Source organism: Antechinus flavipes, chromosome 2 (assembly GCF_016432865.1).
Source record: "Antechinus flavipes isolate AdamAnt ecotype Samford, QLD, Australia chromosome 2, AdamAnt_v2, whole genome shotgun sequence".
Taxonomy (NCBI): Eukaryota; Metazoa; Chordata; class Mammalia; order Dasyuromorphia; family Dasyuridae; genus Antechinus; species Antechinus flavipes.
The window spans coordinates 651,443,209-651,459,843 of record NC_067399.1 but is presented as its reverse complement, the minus strand read 5'-3'; the positions used below and the strand labels follow the sequence as shown (position 1 = coordinate 651,459,843).

At 45.3% G+C, this 16,635-nt stretch overlaps 1 protein-coding gene across 3 annotated transcripts; it reads right to left on the bottom strand.

Moving 5' to 3' along the window:
- Positions 1 to 369: 369 nt before the first annotated feature.
- Positions 370 to 16,428, bottom strand: DNAJA4 (DnaJ heat shock protein family (Hsp40) member A4). Of its 3 annotated transcripts, XM_051982416.1 has the most exons (8): positions 16,181 to 16,428; positions 15,281 to 15,419; positions 10,637 to 10,817; positions 8,603 to 8,707; positions 7,680 to 7,907; positions 6,114 to 6,344; positions 2,565 to 2,665; positions 370 to 2,477 (listed from the first exon to the last, which is right to left on the bottom strand). In XM_051982416.1, the coding sequence occupies exons 1-8, from the start codon at positions 16,252 to 16,254 to the stop codon at positions 2,262 to 2,264; spliced, it is 1,275 nt and encodes a 424-aa protein (XP_051838376.1). In that variant the 5' UTR covers positions 16,255 to 16,428; the 3' UTR covers positions 370 to 2,261. The 3 variants fall into 3 exon arrangements, with proteins under 3 accessions (XP_051838376.1, XP_051838377.1, XP_051838378.1); XM_051982417.1 differs by lacking the exons at positions 15,281 to 15,419; positions 16,181 to 16,428 and adding an exon at positions 10,989 to 11,524; XM_051982418.1 differs by lacking the exons at positions 10,637 to 10,817; positions 16,181 to 16,428 and having other exon boundaries at positions 15,281 to 15,376.
- Between the last annotated feature and the right edge of the window lie 207 nt (positions 16,429 to 16,635).

The window sequence follows — 16,635 nt, the reverse complement described above, 5'->3', positions numbered from 1 at the left end:
GGTTGCATTATCTTTATAAAGTGGGTTTTTTTAAAGGGTGCTCAACTTTTCCTGTTAACACAGACTTAGTTCAAATGTACGTCATCACGATATTAGCTGATGCAGGTTTTTAGCAGCTAGTGTAGCTCTGAGAAGCCGTGGCCTGATACATGACTGCCTTCAACTGGGCCGGCATCTCCACCCCAGCCTAAGTGTTTTCCTTCCAGTTTCAGTTTCACAGATAGGAATCTCTGCCATCTCTGGTGGCTCTGCCATCTTTTGCAGCAATTCCATGACTTAAAGTGGAGTGATATTCCATTTCCCTGTTCCCTGGGTGGACAAGCCTCAAACTTTGAAATTAGCAATGCTTTCAAAAGGAATAAAAGTCACTTATCTTTCAAATAACCAGCTCAATTTTATTTTCAGAATGACTTGAAAATACAGGTGAAAAAATTATTTAAAGTAACTCCCCCCTTCCCCCCATGGTCCCCATCTAGACAGTCTATTTAATCAACAGAAGAATGTAGAAAAATAAATTAAATTGATAGAACTAACAGTGCTAAGTACTAATCATTTTGTTAGGACAACACAAAATGGCAAGGGTGGGGTAGCAGAAGCCTTGATTCAGTTTAAATGTGAAACTCCATTTGTGCACAAGAGAAAGAAGTTCATTGCATTGCTCTGTTCTATGCACATCATGTCGACCAGGCATTTTCTTCCCCCAAGTACAAAGTCCCACAAGTACTAGGAGCACTTTTGGTCCTAACCTGTATGGTACCAGTGTCACTGGGAAAGGAACCGTTAACACTACAAAAATAAGACATATTTCTGGGTCTCAGTCCAGCACATTATATATTATATAATATATATATATATTACCTGGACCTGACTGTGTATCTACAGTGCCTTAGAGATAGGTCAGAAATGCTTTTAGCCACTGTAGCTAAGAATATTATAGCTAAATCAGGTCTGTTTCTATAGGATTATCTTGTGTTTGGCATTTTTAAATTTACTATGAGATTGGAAAGACTTTGATGATTCCTGTTTTTAATGTCAGCTTTAACACCTCAGTTGTGCGTGCTCATCCACTGAAACAAATGCTAGTCAGCCTGTCCCTTTTTCAAGCTGGCTGCATTTTATCCCTTTTAAAGGAAATTCAGTAGAATTTGGTGGGTAGTGCAAGATTAGAGAGAGGTGATGGATTGGTAATAAAGCTGGGAGATGACCCCTTAACGGCCGGTGAAAACTTTGTCAGAGAATTGTGGGGGGGAAGCCCTAGAGTGTAGGGTGGGCCCACTGCCCTGCTCTCTGCCACGCAGGAAAAGCAGAACAGAAAGAGATGCCTTCGTGTGAGTACAGAAGCAAACTTACTCGCCTTTTCTTTTTTAAAAAGTTAAAATTTTATAGCACAGGTTAAGTGAAAAAAGTGACAAACATCAACTTGCTGAACAGAAGTACTATTGATTTACAGAACTTGACAGATTGTCCTGAAGCCCCTCAGGCAAGGAAATCTCTCCACTGGTTTTCTAGACACCCCAAGCCTCAAAGAGGGTCCTCCCCCCGTTTGTTGCCGGAAAAAGAGCAACCAGACGGCCGTAGGGATGCAGAGAGGCGTTCTCTCCAGGGAAGCGCCTTGGTGTGGCCGGTGTTAGGGGGTGTCAGTGCAGGATGGGCCCCAGGCAGCCTGAAGGCTGTGGGCATATGTACTTGCCCCTACCACCTCCAAACGGACAGGCTTGGCTTTTTGCTTCTACCAACTAATATGTTGGAAGAGTTACTGGTGGTATAAGAATCCAATCCCAAAGTGCCTGGTCCCCCATGAAGGTGGGCCTGGGGCTCCCATCCCATCCCAGCGAGGCAAGGGGGAATTCAGGGGGCGCACGGCGGTGGGGGGGACATGGCGGCAGCGCTGGCCACCCTGGGCGGGGGTGGGGGCGTAATCGCCCTTGGGCTCCAGCTGTGCTCTGGGGACGGGACTGATATCTGAGAACCTCCACTTTCAATCAGGGGCTTCTTATGGCTACAACCTGGAAGTGTAAATGAAAAGATTCCATATGCAGACTAGATGTGATTTACACTTAAAAACATTTAAATATAAATTAAGCTATAACTTAAGATACAACCAAAAAAGGGGACACTCAGCAGCAGTTCCTTGTGCTGAACACATACATACATACTATACATACACACACAGGACACCCCAAACACGAGGCCATTAAAGCGATGCCATTTTCATTGTGCCAACTTTACATTCATCAGTTTGCTAGTCCGCACACGCCACGTCACGCTGTCTGGCACTGCACTCCCGCCCTGGGGCCCTCGTCGTCTTCTTCATACGCTTCCGCGCTGTGGCGCCAGTTTTGTTCGCTGGGGTTAAATTCCTTGAGTTCTACTTGATCCATGTCATCCGTGATTCTTATTTTTTGTCGCGGCGGAAGTAAAGCTTCTAACTGAGGCAATTTTTCTTGGGGGAGCCAGTGTTTTTCAGGAAAGATAACCTACATGTTGAGGGGGAAAGTCCATATAAATGGAGGGGAAAAGGATGTCACTGGAACAAATTTCTTGTCATAAGAGGAAACACTTACCAAGAACTGTATGATGAGAGAGCCTTTCTCTAATGGTGCTTTATAGATGGGCATGCCTTCATTACGTACACATTTCAAGTCACCATGCTTTATCACTTCACCTGCCCATGAGAGGTTGCTTTTATTAGGAACGATTAACTCACAATCCATCTGAACACAACCTCCATAATCAGATGTCAGTGATGGGAAAGGGGAGGTGGGCTTACAGCCTCGCGCAATATGGTATACCAGAAAATCTGCGAGATTGGGAAACTTTAGCTACACCCACACCTTTCACGAACATTCAGAGACAAAGCTTTAAAACTTTGCCCATTAGAGTGGCGCGAGGTTGAGAACAGGGTCAGCCGTCTGAGAAGGGCTGGATATAGAAGCTGCCGAGATAACCCTAAGTATTATCTCACAGTTAATGGGGGCCCTTCCAAAAAACCGTTTCTTTGCATAATACATCTCATGGACACATTTTTGTGTTTTCCCCTGTGCATCTGGCCTTCCAAAAGTCTAGCCACATATTTCATCCACGTGCTCGGGGGACGGGTTAAGCCTCCGAATTCAGCCTAGGGTAATAGTGATAGTCACTAAGTGTTACCACAAGCATACAAGAGGAAAGAAACAATAGGGCCCCTAACAAAGTAACGCAAGAGGATCAGTCTCCTTGTTAGATGAGCAAAGGTGATTGTGCTGTAAATACTAGTATACACACCAGCAGTGAAGCCTCATGTGGATGGATAAAATTCAGTCTAAAAACACTTTGGAAAATAACTACTGTGGATATGATTTTTTAAAAAAATCTCAATTTCTAGTAGTTTGATTCTATGAATTGGCGGTACCTTTGGGATGTTTTCTACCTCTCATCCCGGTGGAAAAGCCTTTGACAAGATCCCCATCACCAAGGAGCCATCTGATGTGAGGCAAGAGGGACTATTAGCCCTTAAATAAGCAAATTATTCTTTCTAGAGCCAAAAGCTGCTACCCCATCCGTAACTATAGGCTACAACTAGAGGGTTTCCAGTAAGATTCAGAGCATTCTTAGTTTGAGCAAAATAAGATTTAAAAAAAAAATTTACCCACAAATATAGGACAAGAAACCTACTCCCTGACAGTATTTACACAGAAAAAAAGCTAGAAGTTTTAACTGATCTCAAGCTTGAGTTAATTATATATGCCATGTTGGGGTTTTTGTTTGTAGTTTATTTTTTAATGTCAGTGTACTTTTTAAAAGGCTCTGATCAAGATGCACAGGATTCTGGTTGTTGGTTTAACTTAGCTTGACACACTGGGTTGTGCTTTTTAGAGAAAGCAAGCAGGGGCCCGCCAACTCTCTCCTGCTGTTTCTGTCCAGCCATTTTGCTAATAAGGTGTTTGTTTTTTAAAAGTATCAAGAGTACAGTTTACTTAAAGTCTGCTTAAACTTCTAGATATTTCTTCCACATAAATACTGTCAAAGTCAGGTTTGCCCCAAATCATTTCCTTGTACAAATATACTGCTCTGGGATTTACTTTTACTTACAAAACTATTGTGTCAAAAATTTTAATTTAAAAAACCCAACTCCAAAAAACTAATGCCCATATATGAATTGAGGAATAAAACCAAATATGAGCATGGAAACAACATGGTTTCCTATAGAGTAGAAGCTGGATATCTTATAGAGTAGGAATCATCACAGAAATCCTGCCTTAACTATTGTTAGAATACCTGTGACATGTTCCCAGAAAATGATTCCTTACTTAAGAGACTTGTGCTGGGAATGGGAACATTATATAGAAAGCCACTCTAGAAATGGCACCAGGTATTCTTGCTGTCTGAGTAAAGAGTAAAAAATGTTAAGAATTAAATTTCTGTCCTACCATCATTTTGTTTTCCAACCCTAAAATACCTCCAAAGTTGTCATTTTGTGTGAGACAAGCTTTGTCCTCTTTTATTATGGCTTGTGTAGTTTTGGAGAATATGGGATGAGAAGAATGGGCCTGTTACTGTAAGGTGGGCATTACTATAATAATGAACACGGATAATTTAACGAGAAATATAGGAAAGAAAGGAGGAAAGATGAATGTGGTCTCCAGGAAACACAAGATTTCCATGCAGGTAGATTTCCAAACTTTTAATAGCTTATTTCTTTAAATATTGAAACCTGATTTTTAGCATTTCTGATGGAAATATTTTTTTTAAACGGTCATTCTTTTTAAAAATTTCTTTACTTTCTTTAAGGAACATTGAATACAACCCTTTATGACTTGAGATCCCATTAAGAGACAAATACAGTAATATGCCTTTTAGGCTTCATTGAGACACATTGAGCCAAGTGTAGACTAACCCCAAGATTATTGTGGGTTTTGAGTTCTTGTATCTGTTTAACTTTTCCATCTGTATTCAGTGTCTCTGTTAACTTCTTACTGCTAATATTGTGATTACTTCTAGCAGTGTGCCCTTCTCTCTTTTCCGATTTACTCTGAATTTAAGAACTAGATAGCTGGAACTTGCTAGAATTAAGTCTTGGTTCTTTACTGTGTCAGTCTGGGAAGCTGATCTTTCTAGATGGATACAATCTGAGTGCAAATGAAGTCTTACTATAGAAGGAAAGGAGAGAGATGTGAGGATCTGGAGAAATACAAGAAAGAAATGGAAGAGAAAATGGAGAAAAGGAGGAAGAAAAGGATGAGAGAATTCTGGTAAGCAGTTGTCTGTCTCTGTGGGCTCAAGTCTAGACATTTTTTCTGCTCTTCTACCTGCCTCCATCAGTCTAATCAGCAGCAGCAGTTTCACTAAGTTCTCCTGGCATTGCTCCTGGGCCTGCTGGGGAGGGACCTCTTGGACCCAGCCTCCTCACTTGAGGGTTCAGTGCCCCTGAGCCAGGGACCACAGGGCATCTGGCTCCTGGAGGGAGTGGGTCAGACCCGCCCACCGCTTGGAAGCCTAGGATCACCCACATTGTGTTTGGGGGAGAACCGATAACAGAACACCGGAGAAGAGATGAGAGGCTCCCTGGAGAGGGACCTGTCGGTTCTGATCATCCCATCCGTCATCACTCTCGGTTCTGAGCTGCAAGATGGCCTTACCCAGTTGGGACTCTGACTGCCATTTCACTCGTCCTCCTCTTTCTCTAACCCTTGATCCTTAACATGAAGACTGATCTAAATGGTACGGACCCATTAACTAACCGAGGGGAAAATCATCACGACCAAGGCAACACCGGACAGAAAACCTGTTTAAAAAGGACTCCAGAACCTCTCCTCTGAACCCTTCGCACTAAGCCTTGTGACCCATTTGCATAGGAAGGCTTGGGCTCAGCAGGGTATGGAAGCCAGTTCAAGATAAACTAAAATGTACGCTCGGAACCTGGGGGAGGTGAGAGCGTGTGGAAGGATCGGTCTTACCCAGGGCTGTTGGAAACAAAAACGTGGCCTGATGTCAGTAGTGAGTCTTCTTGTAGGGAAGACCAAAAAAGGGTGGGGGGAGGGCAGCAAGGGAGCTGTTGGCTGAAGCTGAAGGGGACCCTGGCAGGTGAACATACTGAGCACAAAAGAGCAACATTTACCTACCGCCAAGCTCACCTGACTTAGAAGTTATTACAAGAGTTCGATTATCCAGAGTTTTTATCGTCTTTTTGAAACCACACAAAGCTTCAGTGAGCTGAATTTTCATTTTCATTATCAAGTCATGGCCTCTTCTCTGAAAGACACCATGATCCTTCTGATCAAGCACAATGATGACATCACCAGGCTCCAGCTCAGGCTCCTGATCTCCTTCTCCATGAAACATAATCTTTTGTCCATCTTTCATACCTAGGAAACATCATCCCTCATTAACCATTTTCTCAAATACCCTATTTTTTGTAAGACTTTCTTCAAGGAGGGGTGGAAGGGGATAAACATTTGTATCGCCCCTACTGTTACCTGCTGCTCACTGTGCTGAACACTTAAATACCATTTCATCTCCTTGGGAGGGAGTGCTATTATCCCCATTTTACAGTTGAGGAAACCAAAGCAGACAGAAGTGACTTGACAGCTAGTAAGTGTCTGAGTAAGTGTCTGATTTGACCTCGAGGCCTCCCTCTTTCTAGGCTCAGGTCTATCCACGGGGCTTCCCTGACTCCAGGCCCAGGTCTGTCCACTGAGCCCTCAGGGACGTCTGTTTAGCACACCACCCTCCACAGAAGGGCACTGGGATTGTCACTACCTCTTTTCAGATGAAGTTTTGCCATAAAGCATGGCCGTGCGGCCCCGTCAGCCCTGTCGTGGGTAAGCCTAATGTGTGCATCTGCCATTTGGGTCTGTTCGCAGGGCTCACTTCCAGTCCTCGTTTTGGGATATGTGTAGGTGTGCCTGACACTAATGGGGGTTAAGCGCCTTGCTCAGGGTCCCTCAGCTGTCCGGGTCCAGTGTCTGAGGTCAGATTTGGGGTCGGTCCTCCCGCCTCCGGGGCCGTGCTGGAGCCACCTAACTGCCCTGACACTATTACTCCCCAGCACAGTAGTGCCGACGTGCAGGCAGAGGTCATCTATCTTTAAGGGCAGCACTGGACTTCCTGTTCCTGAGTTTTCTACTTTCTTCAGTATTTGGCTTCGGTAGGATTGCTTTTTATAGAAGGTATTCTTACATCGAGTGAGCCGTTCTTTTGTGGTTTGAAAGAGTGGTGATGTTGCCCGAAAGACATCAAGAAAGGCACTGGGACGAGCGGAGGGAACAGGAAGGGGCTAAGGGAGGCGGCTTCCGGGAGCCGAGGGAAAGAAATCTAAGATCGCTCCCCAGGCGCTTGGAGGCAGAAGAGGGAGAAATGCTACAGGAAGTCAGCTCCGGAGCGGGGAGGGTTCTGGTCACCTGGACTTGTCTAAGCTCGTCAGAAAAGCGGGAGGACAGACCGATTGCTGCTATTCACAAAAAAGGCCTGGTGTCTGAGAGCTACAAGAAGCATTCATGGCACTGCAAGGAAAACCTGACAAAATCTCCACCAGACTTTATTTCTCCATCTCGTGTTTAACTGGCTCAGGGCAGAACCTTCCGTGACGACGGGGGTTTGAGTCCTCGGATCCTCGGAGCCGACTTGGACGGCCGGACGATCAGTGGGGAAAGAAAGTCGGGAGTGGGGTTGGGAGGCAGATGGCCTCTTGGGGGCCTCACCTTTTTCTATGTGAACTTCTATAATTTTTTTCTCTCTTACAACTTTACAGCCATTACAGTTCTCACACCGGTCCTTGGGGTTGATGCGTTCACCTTGGCCTTTACATTCTAGACACACTGTTTGAATCTGCTGGACCATTCCTGGCCCAATCTGCTGGATGTGAATTTGCATTCCTCTCCCTTTGCAGATGGGACACTTTTCAACGGATCCCTTTTTCCCACCAATTCCTAGGGAAAGCAAAATAAAAATGAAATTTATGATCTCCTCAGAGTTAATCAGAGCAAAAAAATCTGAGTTACGGGGAGTGGTCACAGTTATATTTTGACTGTTCCTTTGAAAATATTGCATGCAGAATGAAATGGAAGACCCAAGTTAAAGAAACAACTGCCTAAAATAGCTATATAAAGCTAAACAAAATACTTTCTTTTGGTCTGACATAGCTTGAAAACCACCCTAGAAATTAGGTTTTTTTGGGTGTTGTTCAGTCAGTTTTCCATCATGTCCATTTCTTCCTGACTTTTTTTTTGGGGGGGGTGGGAGTGGAGATGGGGGTAAATTTCTTGGGAGAGGTAATGGAATTGTCTGTCATTTCCTTCTCAATTTACAAGGTTTACAGAGCCAGTAAGTGTCTGACTGCCAGATTTGAACTTTGGAAGATGAGTAGTCTTGACTCTGGGGTGCAGCTCTTATTTGTTGTTCCCCACCCTCCAGTTTAAAAAGTTTAAAAAAAACCTGAGGGACATTTTTTAAATTTGTATAAATAAACACAAACTTTAGCATAAAATTTCAGTTTGGCAGTAGTAAATTTAAATGCAAGTGAGTGTGAGTGTGGTGTTTCACTTTATTACATTACAACATATATATAACATTTGACTAAATACTGGGAAGTATTCCTCTCCTCCCCCCTCCCCTAATTCATTACCTTCACATTTTTCACAAATTACATTTTTCTGGAGTGCTAGTTTCCTTGTAACTCCATTATATATGTCTTCAAGCGTTACAGACAACTGATGCACGACATTTTTGCCTTTCAAGAAAAAGTACATAAATGTAAGGGCAAATGCATTAGGAAGCCTCATCACTCAAGCTTAATATGGATCGCCCTAAAAAAGGCCAATATTTTTATCTCATCTCATGTCTTTCTTCAGCCAACCATGGGAATAAACTCAGAGAATTTTTCCATCTCTATATTTCTGTGAATTAAGCTCTTCTAGTCACTTTTTTGAATTCCACATCTTAGTTTTAGCTAAAAATTAAACTACATTGTAAGTTAATTTTCTTAGAGCAAATCTGAGTGAGGTCATCCTGTAGAATATTAAATCGACATAAACAGCATTTAAATAAGGAGTCCACAAAATCCTGATAAACACTTAGTTGCAGTTTATTTCAGGAAAGTAAAAACCAGACCTAAACACTAAACCAGATTTCCTAAATCACTAAACAAGAATTTTTTTAGCATATGAAATATATAAGTTAAGTCTTAATGAATCTATCATTTATTGTTTACTTCTCAGTCACATTTTTATAAATTTTTAAAAGCTTAATAGTTTTGTAAGAAGCAAAGAACTATCACAGGTTAAAGGAAATGTACCCTAACATTGTTTGGGATGTAGTACATTACAATAATTCTAATTTAAAAGATATATTTTAATTTTTAGCATTCTTTGCAACTGATAATCTTCAATTCTGTTAGTAAATGAACAAGTGAAAATAAATACACTTATAAATGTATAACTTATTGAAGGTCAAATATTCAAGGCCACAATCAAAGTTAAAAAGGTTTCTGAGCAGTTTTTTTAAAAAAAGAATAATTATAATTGCTAAATATTCTAATGAATTGGTAATTTGTTTTTCCTTGCTGTAAATTAGATTATAAATGGATTAATTGAAGGCTAGAAGGGGAGTGGAATAAGGGGATATGGTACACTGAGAAATAGCAGACACACCATTCAGAAACAAATTACTATGAAAAGCTTTAGTCTGGGGCCCACTTAGTGTACCCCCAACAACGTATTTCCATAACTACTGAAGGCATACTACTGAATTATCCCACCCTATAATCAAGCTCATAAACTGGTTTACTTCTTCCATCAGAAGTAAAGGTGGAGGGGTGGGAGGTAGGAGAAGCTTCAGTTAGAATATTCACCTTGCAGAATACCTTATTCCCCCATAAAAGATCAATGAGACTATTTTCCACCCTGAACACAAGGTGGGCAGAGCTCAGCAACGAGGAAAGCTGACTGAAGTAAAGCAGCATTTATTTTAAGCAACAGATAGGTACCAGGAATTATGCTAAGCAACTGATTGTGTTGTTATATGGGCAAGACTTTTTAAAACAGCCACCACCACAATAAATTCCTAGTGCAGGGGAGGGCTATCTGGTTTCTAAGCAATTCTTTGCTAACAGAGGTTTAACCTTTTTTGGGGGGAAGGGCACTGACACTGGCAAGCTGGTGACAACCTATGGGGCTGATTTTTTCAAAATAATGTTTGTTGTTTACATTTGGAATTGAAGAAAATGTTAAATCTCATTTGTTAATGAAAATAAAAAATATACTTCTTGTCTCATCCAAGTTCACAGCTCCCCACCAAAATCTATTCTTGTACTCCCACAATCCTTGTTCTAAAAGGAGTATATTAATCTCCAAGTTAGTAAACCAAAGAATACCTAATAATCTAAATATGAAACATCCTATTTCTTATATTCAGTATTATCCACAATAAAGTAATCAGAAGATATCAGATACCATCTACTTTGTTATAATTCATATAATATATGGATACTATATTATAATTTATAATTATATACTATTATATAAAAATACATAGAAGTTCAGTCTCTAATATCATTTATTACCAACTCAAATTGAGTGGTATAGGAAAGGGCCCTTGTATGTATAATTCTGGCCAATTTAAGACTTTTAACCTTGAGGGGAAAAACCCAGAAACCATTTACCTCTTCTCTCTCTGGTCATCCGCCCTCCACCGCCAAAGAACATGTCAAAAATGTCCATGGGTGATGAGAAGTTGCCGCTTGTGGTGCCTCCTTCTTTAATAGCCTGCTCCCCACCCTGGTCATAAATTTCCCTTTTCTTTACATCTGAAAGTACTTCATAAGCCTGGGAGATGAGTTTAAACTTGGAAATAAAAACAATAAAAATAAGCAGAGACTGAGTTGAACAGCTGAGTAAAAGCAGTTTTGCTATTCCAAAAACAGTAGCTTGTTTGTGACCAATTTTTCAAGCATCAGATTACATAAATTTGGTGTCACATTATACAATATTTAAATATACTTGTGAGTTTTGTACCTTCAAAAATGTTGTACATTATTTCTTTAAGGAAGTAGCTATTATCGGCCCCCTTTTGCATTTAGGTGATCCTCGTAGCACCTTAAGGAACCTAAAGAGAATCAGGACTATGGAACTGAAACTCAGGTCAAGATGCCCTCAAAAACTGGTGAGTCTCATGTTCACAGTGGCAAAGTTCATCATAAAAATCATAATGAAAAACATTAAATGACTCCTGGTAAGAAGGAGGCTGAGGCTTACAGCTTGGATAGTTCTAGTACCTTAACTCCCTTTTTTTCCACTTTACTTAACAGTTAAGTGCCTTGATAAGTTTGCCCTTCAAACCACTAGTAATTTGTCATTTAAAGGCAAAAGTATCAAGAAGTTCACACTTTTAAAACTTCTTGTTTAGTGTGAACTTTAAAACAAGCCCAAACATGTTAAAGTCTACAAAGACAGAAAAGAGGGCTGTGCAAGAAATGGAATTTTTTACACATTTTCAAAGTATTTTAAATTGAGCACTAAAGAGTAACAACTTTCCTGCTTATCTATCTTCTAGCACTACAGAGTCTAAATCTCATGGCCAAAGAGACAGACAGTAAAACTGGCCCCAGCAGCATCAGTGTTGAGCCCCACCCAGTAACAGGTCTGAAAGCCTAGAAAAGCTGACTATTGCATCACAGGTACTATATATTCTGATCCCCCCAGCTAGGCTGCCAGGTCTGGGTGCTTGTAAAGTCTGTACAAAGGGCTTGACCACCAAGCACAGCTTCTAAGCAATGTGGACGCTTAGCAACGGCCCACAACAAGACACAATGAGAAGACCCAAGGCTCCCCTGCCTGGGAGAGGGAAGTGCGGAGGGCTTATTCTTATTGAACTGTCACCAATAAAAACAAAAACCCAAAGAAACCCAATTGGGGACACCTGCGGGCTTCACAATTATTCCTCACCATTTCCTCCCATGAGAACTTTGGGACACAGTATTCTCCCTTGTGGAAACCCCCATCTCCTCCTTTTTGGACTTTTCTATTCCCTACAAGTGCTAGTCTGCTACTCACTTTTCCCTTCTTTCATGACATGAGGGGTCTGGACTAGGACCTTCTCTAACACGTAATGTTCTTGCCTGTTTCCTCCGCTAAGATACAGCAGCAGCATCGTTTTATGCTTTCCACTTAAGCTTTTAAAACTTAGAAAAGGGACATTGGTTGTGGAATGTGAGGACTTTGTGTACCAATTCCAGCTCTGATTTTATTACTACCTGCATTATCTATCTTTTAGGCAAATTCCCTGTATCATCTGTAAAAAAAAATTTTTTTTCCTAAGGTTTGGCAGACCAGTCTTTTTCAACTCAATCAATGATTCTCTTCCCTACTCTTAAGAGTAGGATAAAGCGGAAAGGACATGCTAGTCCCTTCTTCCTTGCCGCCTCCACCCCCCAAGTCAGAACCATATTTAAACCTAACCCAGGTAAGATAAATTTGGGTAAATTAGCCCATAGATCAGCTTGGGGTGGGATGGGGGTGTATGCACAATGTCTTATAGTTAAACAAAATTGATTTTTAAGGTCCTAAGCCTACTGGTATATAGATTGCAACATTCAATTACGAAAATATTCTAGTAGAGCCAAATTATCATATAAACATAAAACAACCTGCACAAATGTTTCCTTAGCAACCCAAGTACCCATAGTTAACCCATAAAGCAATGATCAGCACTGCCCTTAAGAAATTTGCTTTTCATTAAGCAGGGATAGGTATAACTCCAAAGAGGTGGGAATATCCATTCACGGTATTAAGAATTAACATAGGGACTTGCTTTTCATTAGCAGGGATAAGTATAATTCAACAGAGGTGAGACCTCTGAGATATCTATTCGCAGTAATGAGAATTAATTTAGTGAATGGGCAAAGCTCAAGGGAAAGAACACATTCTCTTTGGTGGGAGGGAGAAGAAGGGGCTAATATGGAGCTGTACACGTGGGAAAGATTTCTTTAAGAGGAAGGGTTTTAAGCTGAAGATGAATTTATAAGGTATGAGAGAATTGGAAAGAGTAAATGAGCCCAGGGAATGGAAGAACTGAAACCAGCAAGAAAGGCTTAATATATGTAAGGAGGCTGGAGCCAGCTTGCACTGATGACCTGAAATGCCAGGCAGGTTAAGGATTCTATTTTTTAATCTTGTAGGCAATGAGATTTTTGATCTGAGGATTGATAAGGACTAAATTATGTGTTGTGGAAAAAGCAATCTAATTTAAGACGACCATTTTGGAAAATTACAACTCGGTTTGCTTATAAAGCCTTTAAGAATCTTGAATCACATTTTCCAAGAACAAGAAATAAGATCATCGGGGATGCTGACAGCATCTAGAGAGCTGACTAGCAAGCAGCAAACGAGACTTAAAATGGCCCACGTAAGACAAGAGAAAATTAGATGTCCCCTAAATTTAGATGAGAATGAACATAAGTGGACAAGGGACAAGTGGCCTAACAGCAAGTATTTTAAACTTGTGACGATGGCTGCCGTTCACATAAAACACATGCAGCTAAATATAAATACTCGATGATCACTGCCCCGGCAAATGCTCTGAAGCAGCTCCCACTCTGAAATGAATAAGGCAACAGGTATTTTGATACCAGGGTTGTTTCCATAGGTACTAAACAGAAGCCCATGGTTAACCACGTCCAGTTAGCCTGCTTAAAAGTGTCCTCCTGAGCCATCCAGGGCACAGGGCTCCAGACCAAAGGAGAGGGAAAAGTTCCAGGGCTCCAAGTGACAAAGCATAAAAGATAAACTTTGTCTCTAGAGGGAAGGAGCCTGACTATGGTGTCTTTCTCCAGGAATTCTGGGTTTAATTACTATCTGTTTTCCTTCAAGGGACAGTAAGAGCATTTAAAAGTGTGAAATCCGGTCCTGCTACAAAAAGGGTTCCTCTTCAGCTCATTTGTTTCAGAAGAGAGGTCTCTGGATCACCCAGGTGGAAAGCGAAGGGAAGCAGCCCCATCCTGAGTTTGGCAGAAAACTTTTGCCCCGGGTCAGCTGCCTCTCAGACAACATCACCGGCTCCACCTCCTCAACCTAATCGGTGCTAGTGAGAGCACCCATTTCTAGCTTTAATCCGACTACAAAGGGGTCACCCTAAGCCAGTTCTGGGACCCAAAAGGGTCACCAAGCCAGCCCCGGGTCCCAAACAGATCACTAATCCAGTCCTGGGACCTAAACAGGTCCCAAAGCCGACTCTGGGACCCAAAAGAATAATTAGCAAAGCCCCGGGACTCAAACGGAACCCAAACGCGTCACTAACCGAGCCCCGGGACCCAAACGGGTCACTAAGCCAGCCCCGGGGCCCAATCGAGTCATTAAATCAGTCCCGGGACCCAAACGGATCATCACTAGGCCAGTCCCGGGACCTAAACGGGTCCCAAAGCCAGCCCCGAGACCTAAACGGGTCCCAAAGCCAGCCCCGAAAACCAAACGTGTGTCACACTAAGCCAGCCTCGGGCCGTAAACGGGTCACTAAACCAGCCTCGGCATCTCCCTCTCCCCCCTCCGGGAGCAGGAATTCAATGTAACAGGCGTGCAACTCTGGGATTTCTGGTTCTCATTTTTACACCTGGCAAAATGGGGGGTAGGGTGGGTACTGCCAGGTCCCTCCTGGGTGAGCAGAGAGAACCTAATTAGTACATTTTTCCGGGCTTAATTACTCGCCGAGCCCTGTGCCGAGCATTAACGTATCCTAAACATGAGGTTACTGTTAGACTTGGAAGGTTTTCTTGGCTACTCTATCCGTTTATAAACGTTTATGAAAAGTTGCATTTCTGCTGCTTTGATGAGCCATCAACAAGGAGGCCGGCCCCTGTCCACTCATCCTCTCGGTTTTGCCAAGGTGACAGCTCTGACCCCGACAGAGCCAGCGCGTCTACTCCCGTGGAGAAAAAAAAAGATCGTTGGCCCCAGCAGTTCTGCACCTTCAGAAATGCTTGCTAGGGCTGACAGTTACCGGTTGTCCGGGGCCGTCCCGGCGCCCACAGACCACGATTAAACGCTGCCTGCTTCTGAGAAAAGTTCCTTCCCTCTCCCCTTGGCGGGTCTGGGCCTCCGGCGCCCAGTGCCCACCGCTCCGGCGGGGCTCCCGTTTCTGGGGTCTCAATAACTAAATATTCTTCCCCGTCAACTTTCAACGCCCAGGGCCGGGGCGCGGGACGCCGGCGGAGGCCGGGTCCTCTCCAGCCCTCTCCTTGGTCCTCCTCCTCCACCCGGCCGGGGGCAGGACCCCCGAGGTGGGGGGCATCGCACCTCCCCACCTCACCCCTCACCTTCTCGCCTTCGTCCGGGTTCTTATCCGGGTGGTACTTAAGCGCCAGCTTCCGATATGCTTTCTTGATCTCCTCCTGGGGGGCGCTGGGCTTCACCCCCAAGATGTCATAATACTCAGTCTCCTTGACCATCTTGGGGCTGCGGGAAGGGGCGGGGGGTCAGGCGGGCGAAGGAGCCCCGAGGGGCCGGGGAGGGACGGGCCGGACGGCTGAGGAGGAGGAGGCGGCGGCGGCGGCAGCGGCGGCGGCTGCCCTCGGGGCACGGACAGCGACCGCCCTCGGACCCCGAGTCGGTCTGTCCGCAGCCCCAGCTAGCTCGGGCCCCGGCCCCGGCCCGCAGCCGCAGATCCCCGGGCTCCTGGCAGCGGCCGCGGCCCCCCGCCCGAGGACGGCCCCAGCTGTCGCGGTCGCCTCCCCACCCGCCCCTGTCCCGTGCCTGTACACACACGGCCCCGGGGCTCCTCCGCGGCGGCTTTTATGGGTCGCCGGCGGAAGGTTCCTCCGCGCTCCGGTGACGCCACAGTGCCCTAGAACGTTCGCGGAGGTTCCCGCGGGCGGAGGAGCTTCGGCCAGGGTTGGGGAGAGATTCCCTCCCCTTCCCCGGCAAGGATTTCCCTCCTCCCCCCGTATCCCTCCTCCCCCAGGACTCCCCCTCCCCCGGGCACGCCTTCCTCCGGGGAATCTCCCTCCCCGGGACACTCCCCCCTTCCATTGGGGGACCCCTGTTCCCGCTGAGGACCCCTCTCCCTCTTGGGACTCCCTGGGACCCTCGTTCCTTCTAGAGACCCCTTCCCCTCCTTGGAGTCCCCGAGTCCCCCTCCTTCCTCCCCTTTCCCCCCCATAGACCTCCCTTTCCCTCCGGGCCGTACTTCCCCCTCCCCGGCTTCCCGCCCTCCTCACTCAGGTTCCTCGGGGGTTTCCGTTCGTCCTTCCGCCTCCCCCGAGGTCCAGTTCTGCCCGCCGCCCCGGGCCATATCTGCGGCCTCGGGCGGCTTGGCTGCGGTGTCGGCGATAGCGGAGAGCGGGCAGGGGCCCGGGGCCTCAGGTCGGCGGGGCCGGGAGCCACGAGGAGGTGGGGACGGAGCGGAAGGCGACGGCTGCTCGGGCGGCGGCTGGGTGCCGCGGGCCGGGCGGGCCGGGCGGGTGCGGGAGACAGGGCGGCGGGTGGCAGGGCGGCGGGGCAGCGGGCGTGGAGCCGGCCCCGGCGGGCGGCCGGGCGCGCTCACTCTGGCGGCGGGGTGGGTGCGCGGAGCTCCCTCCGGGCAGGTCTTAGGCGGAGAGAGGGAATACCAGGTGGGGCGAGGTGGGCGGCCCGGGGGCGACTGACCCCCGGCCGGTCTGGTTAGTCGATCCAG